Source organism: Triticum dicoccoides, chromosome 4B, assembly GCF_002162155.2.
Source record: "Triticum dicoccoides isolate Atlit2015 ecotype Zavitan chromosome 4B, WEW_v2.0, whole genome shotgun sequence".
Classification (NCBI taxonomy): domain Eukaryota; kingdom Viridiplantae; phylum Streptophyta; class Magnoliopsida; order Poales; family Poaceae; genus Triticum; species Triticum dicoccoides.
In genome coordinates, this window is record NC_041387.1 from 72453100 (window position 1) to 72460817 (window position 7718).

The window sequence follows — 7718 nt, forward strand, 5'->3', positions numbered from 1 at the left end:
CATTTTTTTATACACATTTCACCTTTTCCAAATGCTTGATTAATTTTTTTTCAAATATTTGTTCAACATTTTTTCAAATGCTTGATTAAAATTTTTATACACATGACAAATTCGTTTCATACACATTTTATTTTATTTATATATATTTTCTTTATAAAATTTTCTATATACACATTTAACATTTGAAAAATGCTTGGTCAAAAAAATTCAAATGTTTTCTGTAGAGTTTTTTTTATCATATATATTTTAAAATAATTGTACGTATAAACAAAAATAAAAATAAAAAAGCAAAAAAACAAAATAAACAGGTAAAAGAAAAAAAATGAGGCCGTTGTTCCCGCGTGCCTGGGCGGGTCCAACTGGCTCGAGCCTTCTGCGAGGGTTCCCACCGTCTCACTTAATGCGAGACATAGGGGGGTACCTGATAGAACCTGGGATCTCCTGGTTGCTTGGTAGCGCTGTTAGCCACTGAGCTACATCAAGTTTGTGCTAAATAAGACAGGCGCATCCTACTAGAAGAAAAGGAGACGGTTTTTATGCTAGTTTTTGTTTTTTATTTTCTTTCTCCATTTTCTTATGTATTATTCGGTTTTATTTGTGGTTTTTCTTCTTCTTCTTCTTTCATTTTCTTTTGTTTCTTCCCTTTTTCTTCTCCTTTTTTTCATTTGTTTCTTCGGTTTTATTTTTCATTAAGTTTTCTTCTTTTGGTTTATTTTGTTTCTTTTTTTGGTTTTGATTTTTCTAGTTTACATTTTTTGTAAATGTCAACAACATTTTTGTAATACATCTTTAACATTTTTCCAATACAAATATAACCTTTTTTAATACATAGTCGATATTTTTATAGACATTTTTAATATTTTTGAAATGCTTGATTAACATTTTTCTATACTACTATATAGTGTACCAGTTTCGAAAATTTGAATCTCATGACCAGAAAGGAACCTGAACCATTGATAGGGTCCATCCAATGGTTGGACATGCTCGGATTCGCTGCTACAGTTCTAGCTGCAGTACCATCGAAGCTACTGTTGTTCTCCGGAACCATCCACATATAATCAGTACCAGCCAAGGTATGTTGTTCTCTAGAACCATCCACAAATGTCAATGCTGGAAAAATCCACATGCTTGTTGTTGTTGTCGTTCATCCGTGCACGTAGCTGGCTGTCTCAGCCGCCTTGGCGGCTGGTCCATAAGCATCGGTAGCGCGCGTACTAATCGCGTCATCGCCAGAGGGATTTGGGACGGAGTTTTGAGCTGGCTGTTGTGGAATGCATCAATCAGGCGAGGGAAGCCAATGCGTGCATTTGCATGTACATGTATACTAGTAAATACAAGATTAACACTTTTTTAATACATGGTCAACATTTTTCTTATACACACTAAAGTTTTTCAAATGCTTGATTAATTTTTTTCAAATACAAGATTAATATTTTTCTAATAGATGGTTAACATTTTTTCTATGCACATTTAACATTTTTCAAACCTTTCTACATGGCCAATTTTGCTTTCTTCAAGTCAGATTGTGCAAGTTCAGCATCGCCGTCCCACCCGTTAGTATTACTTGTAGTAGTGTCTCCTTGTCTTTATCTAAGTCCTTTCCAGGGATAGTGTATTGATGCATACCACACAAAGAAAGATAAATAGCGGGGAAATTTACAATTCTGATATGACATTACCGCAAGGTGATTCTTCCACCAATCATTGTCCACCCGAGTGAATCCTCTTTCTTTTTTTGACCCGAGTGAATCCTCTTTCAGGATCCCACTCAAGCCTATTTGGAGATTTCAAGTTCCATACATCCTATGCACTCCTCCTTCAGTGAGTCTCATCTATCCTTGAACAACTCCTTCACATACCTCTTCCCAACTCTATCGTAGAATTTGAGCTCTAAGGTTCTCGTAACCTTTGGTACCCAAGCCCAAGCACAGACTATTGCCAACAAACGTTCCATCTTTGCGTATTTCACAAAAGATCTCCGTGTGACATGCATCCTAAATCATTCTCTTCATATGTTCCATTTCAATTATAGAATGCATGAAGTTGCATTTGATGAAAGGTTCTAGGTAACAATCAGCAACTCACAATGCATAGTCCTGCAAAATCCTCTACAACATCAAAATGAAATATTCTTCGACCCATGCAAGGATAGGCCATATCGCACAAATAATTACCAAAAGTGTTGTGGTATTGCCAAATCTTTCTTAACATGGAAGAGCTGCTCCAACTCTACAATTCTTCGACAAGGATCGATCATATCAAACTAATAATTAACTATTTACTAGTACTAAGCAATCACGGAGTTTGGAATCATGCAAGATAATAACCAGTTGTACACTGAAAAAAAGTTCAATGCATACACAAAATGTTGATCATACATAAAAAATTATGTTCAATGTGTGTACTTGAAAATATGTTCACTGCTTATTAAAAAATATCCACCATATATTAAAAAGTTGTTCAGTCTGTATTTAAAAAAATATTCATCGAATATTTTAAAAGGTTCGCCATATATTAAAAGTTGCTCAATGTGTATATGAAAAAAGTGTTTAGTTTGTATTTCGCGAAATGTTCAGCGTATATTTAGAAAAAAATGCTTGTACTAAAGAAAAATATAGAAAAAAGCTAAGTAAACCAGAAGAAAAACCTGAAGGTGAAAAGGGGAAAAGCAGGAAAACTAAAGTAAATAAAAAACCAACAAATCATACTATACTAGTTTTCTCCCTCTCGCTTGAGGATACTCGTCCACTGCCCAAGGCCCATGTTGCTCGCTTAAAAAAATATTCTGAATTATGAACCAATTCGCACAGACTAAAAAATGTTCATGAATTCGAAAAATCCATAAATTTAATTAAACTTCAAGAATTTGGTAAATTATATTGAATTGGAAGAAATTTTTGATTTTAAAAAATGTGTATTCAGAAAAATGTTTCGAACTGATAAATATTCGCCTATTCAAAAAAAAAATTCATGATTTCAACAAATGTTCGTGAACTCAAAAAATATTTGCAGATTTGGAAAATATTCTAGAAATTAAAAATGTTCAACCTAATTCGAAAAAGTTTCATGTATTCAAATTATATTTACGAATTTTAAAATTTTACTAATTTAGAAAAATGTTTACCAATTCAAAAAATATTTGTGAATTAAAATGTAATCAATAAATTAAAAATAAATTCAAATTCATAAAATGTTCATGATCTTGAATTGTTTTTCAAAAATAAGATACTCAAATTAAAAAATGTGTTTGAAGTTTAAAATTTTCCTAAATTTTTAAAAACCACAGATTAAAAAAATGTTCATGAATTCAAAAATATTCACGAATTATAAGAATAATAAAAATATTTTAAAATAAGTACAAAAGAAAACCAGCAGAAAATAAATATAGAAAAAAACTGGTATATGGAATGTTCTAGAACGTTCCCAAAATTTGTGGGAAGCATACCACTAAATGGGCCGGCCCAAGCGATTGCCCATTATTGCACGCGTGGCGTGCAGAATAGGATCTGCCACTGGCGGGGTAGGGGATCCGGTGGTCAGTCAGCTGCAATCTTGCGGGCCTAAACCCTGAAACCACCTAGAAAGTCCAAAGAAATAGGGAAGGTTTCCTAATGCTTGAGTGACAAAAAAAGGCTTCCAGACACTCAACATAAGCTTAATTAAGGGATGCGCTGTGATTCACAAATGAAAATAGCGAAAGCAGGCCGTTCAAGGACATGACCAATTCTTAGGAGTCGACTTCGAGCACATACTCCAAGTCAATAAAAATGACTATGGTTCATAATATTCCCTCTATCCGCAATTAGCTGACACTCAAACGGATGTATCTAGCATGACGGAGGAAGTAGTAACTATGTGACATCTCCTCTCTCCATTGTTCTTCAATACAAAGATCACATAGCTGCCCTACATGATTATGATCGACCTGATGTAATTTTTGGTGTGCTTATCGTGATGTGATAAATTGTCACTTTATGATCATATTATAAATGAATTTCTACTTGGTTTCTTTGAATTTCTTTGCCTCGTGATTTATATATCGACATGCTCTCCGATTTACTAGTCTTGCACGTGCCATGTTTAGACGAATGATCTTCAAGATGAAGTTGTCTCCGTTGGTTGGTTTATATACAATATACTCTCTGATCTATTAGTCGCCATATGGCATATTTCGCGCGCTCCTTATACTTTTGAAGGCCACCAAGGCAATGCGCAAACACGGAGTCGTCATAATGCAACTTTCAGTAGGACCACCCAATCATTAGATCATCGGTGCTTCCCCAACAATTGAGGGAAAAATATGATCATCGGTTCATCGGCTCCCCAGTAATTTTCCGCCCATAGTTTGTAGCATCTCTCCTTTGGTTACCATTTTATTATCTGCAACTTATCCTTCGTTCCACCGTGCCTGCCCATTGGTAGAGCACAGCGCCGCTCGCTCTTGTTTATATCTTATTACACGCCGCATGTAGCGCCAACCATCTGTCCCGTGGCGCCTCCGGTAGCCCATGTGCGCCCTCTTGTCCCTTCAACGGTCAAAGAAAAGGGGATCTGATCTGATGGCGCCCATGGAGATGGAGAGGATGGAACCTAGACAGCAGCAACACTAGCAGTCTGTTTGCCCTTTTGCAGTCCCTACCATCATCCCCCATTCCCTTCCCCTCTCGCCTGCAGGCCCGCCGGCTCCCACTTCCAAGGTGAGCTCTGCCGCCTCTATCTATGTACTGGTTGATTGATGTGGATCTCCGCACCGCAGCAGCAACTTTCGACCCTTTTCCCCCCATTGCTGTCAGCTCAAGGTAGTATATTTGCCACACATTCCGTTGTGTAACTGTGGGAAAGCGTCACTTTTGGGAGGTTGGATGCTTCGTTCCATGGCGACGCCATTGCTTTCCGTGGAAAGAGCTTCAGTGATCGGGGTCACTCAAAGGGGCATCGATCGTTGCATCCTTGCTTTCCGTTTAGTAGGAGTACTTCTCATGGGGAGTACTTAGAGGACTATCTTTTTCCTTGGGTGTCCGTGCTCGTCATGGACATCGAGCGAATTCCGGAAATAATCTAATCTAGTGTACCATTTGCTTCTGTCCTACTTACTCAAATGCCGGAGTACAAACATCCCGGATGAATGGCGATCCGGCCGGCCACTTGCATTTCCATCACCAATGACAAGGTTCCGAACATTTTGTGCAGCCAGATCCATCTGATTCGGCGGTTCTCCGGCCGGGAATCTCCGGCAAGAACAGAGTGTTGAACCGCGGCCGTGAACTCTGATCGCGGTGTCTCGGACGATGCAAGCGACGGCGCGGCAGGTGGAGGACAAGGAGTGCTACAGCTACACCACCAATGGCGCGGCCAGTGGACGGCCGCACCGCAAGAACCCGGCCGCGTCCTCCAGGCTCAAGCCGATGCCGTCCAAGTGGGACGACGCGCAGAAGTGGCTCGTGGGCATGTCCAACGGCGGCGGCGACGGGCTGCACGGCGGCGGCGGCAAGGGCGCCAAGCCCCGCAACTCCAACGCCGACGACCGGCGCCTCCTGAGCTCGTCCTCGCAGAACGGCCGCATCTCCTGCAGCAGCGTGGACGGCGGCATCGAGTACAACATGGTGGCGGCGCCCCCGACGCCGCCGCAGCTGGGCGAGGACGACGTCGGCGAGACCAAGAACATGGACTACATGGTGCCGCCGCACGGCCACGCCCACGGCTCGCCCGTGTCGGTGTGCCTGCGGGACATGGGCACCGAGATGACGCCCATCGCCAGCAAGGAGCCGTCCAGGGCGGCCACGCCGCTGCGCTCCACCACGCCCGTCGCGCGGAGCCCGATACCGTCCCGGTCGTCCACGCCGGGGAGGCGGCGGCAGGACGCGCCGCCCGCGGGCGCTCTTGGCTCCGACGTGGTCCGGACGGCCGAGCAGGCGGCGGTAAGCAACAATGCCGTCAGTGGCGGCGAGGCGGGCAGGGACAGCGACGCCGGGGTGCACGGCGGTGCTCCCAGAGCCAACACGCTCGAGTCCCGTGCGGCGGCCTGGGACGAGGCAGAGCGAGCCAAGTTCATGGCGAGGTGCGCACGCAATCGATTACATCTTCCTTCCACCTTCAGAATCTTCAGCGCCCTGTGCGGATCTGCTTAATCAGTTCGTCATAACATTTTTCCCGGTTCGTGTGGATGGATTCAGATACAAGCGCGAGGAGGTGAAGATCCAGGCCTGGGAGAACCACGAGAAGCGAAAAGCCGAGCTGGAGATGAAGAAAATAGAGGTAACCACATTCCTGAAGATCCCATCCATCCTTTTGGCACTGCACTCATGGCGGTAAACCAAATCTGATGCCATGATTGCGTAAAGTTGCACACAGAAAGGTGGCGAGGATAGCATCATTTTTCGTGCTTGCTTCATTCATTCTCACACAGGAGTTTGCAGTGGTCCAACCAATTAGAATTCATTCACTGCACGTCTGCACCTGCATAAACCTACACGAAACAGACAAGCGGCTCTGCAGATCTTGAATGATCCGCCACCCCATCTTTTCCGAACGAGCCGATCTTGAATGAGACTACTAAACTGACTGCCCCAATTGAATTCACCGTACCAGTGGCGCAGTAGATCACCATTAGTACACTACGCTACACCGCTCGACCATTACCGCAGTAGATCTGCAGCCGCTTGATGCGCCACATGAACACTGTCGGGTGCTTATTAATTAATTTACTGCGCTGGAGTCTTAACGCATGACTGCAGTCGAAAATTGATTGATGCTAGCTTGTTTGAATTGGACTGAACCCGCAGATGAAGGCGGAGCAGATGAAGGCGCGGGCGCAGGAGAAGCTGGCGAGCAAGCTGGCGACGGCGCGGCGCGTGGCCGAGGAGAAGCGGGCGGTGGCGGAGGCGACGCTGAACGAGGGCGCGGCGAGGACGTCGGAGAAGGCGGACTACATCCGGAGGACCGGCCACCTGCCCTCCTCCTTCTTCTCCTTCAGAATCCCCTCCCTCTGCGGCTGAACTGCCTCCCTATACAGGACAGATTCATAGGGATCACCGTATATGTTGTTGCCCCACTGCTTCGTTTTGTGTCCATTGTAGGGGTTGATTGCCAAGGGGAAAAAATGTAGGGGGTGCGTGCTATCTGTGATCGCCGCACGAGCAGCTTTCAGTTCAGTGGACTTGGTTCTATTTTGTGGAAGGGCCTCGCATACAACTGAAAGAGGACTCTAGTCTAGACCCAGAGAGAAACATACTACACCCCATGTCTCAAAATATAATGACGTTTTTAACACTACATTAGTGTTAAAAACGTTCTTACGTTATAGGACGGACTTGTAATTTCCAAGTTGGTCGAGTTGCAAATCCGCAAAGCGAACATGCGGCTAATCATTTCCCTTGCACGGACCAATATTCAAGATCTCATCATATTAGAATAAAGAATTATTTTCTAAATCAAAACTGAGGATATATTCTCCGTCACCTGAGAAACAAACGGTCCAGAATAATGTGTGTACTGTTGGGCTCTATGGCCGAGCCCTCGTATAGGAGTAGTACAAGGCAGTGGACAAGCTCACAAATACGTACTTCCTCCATCTGAAATTAGTTGAATCTCAAACGGATGTATGTAAACTAGATACATGCGTCTGAACGTCAACTAATTCCAGATGGAGGGAGTATTCATTAATAAAAACTTGAATTCGACTTGGTTTGACTTTTTTATGAAATTGATAGTAATGTTAA

At 43.2% G+C, this 7718-nt stretch overlaps 1 protein-coding gene across 2 annotated transcripts; it reads left to right on the top strand.

Moving 5' to 3' along the window:
• The first annotated feature begins 4465 nt into the window (after window positions 1-4465).
• LOC119295092 (uncharacterized protein At3g61260-like) lies at window positions 4466-7366 on the top strand. Of its 2 annotated transcripts, none has more exons than XM_037573419.1 (4): window positions 4466-4697; window positions 5191-6058; window positions 6174-6255; window positions 6783-7366. In XM_037573419.1, the coding sequence occupies exons 2-4, from the start codon at window positions 5289-5291 to the stop codon at window positions 6993-6995; spliced, it is 1065 nt and encodes a 354-aa protein (XP_037429316.1). In that variant the 5' UTR covers window positions 4466-4697; window positions 5191-5288; the 3' UTR covers window positions 6996-7366. The 2 variants fall into 2 exon arrangements, with proteins under 2 accessions (XP_037429316.1, XP_037429317.1); XM_037573420.1 differs by having other exon boundaries at window positions 5195-6058.
• The last annotated feature ends 352 nt before the right edge of the window (window positions 7367-7718 follow it).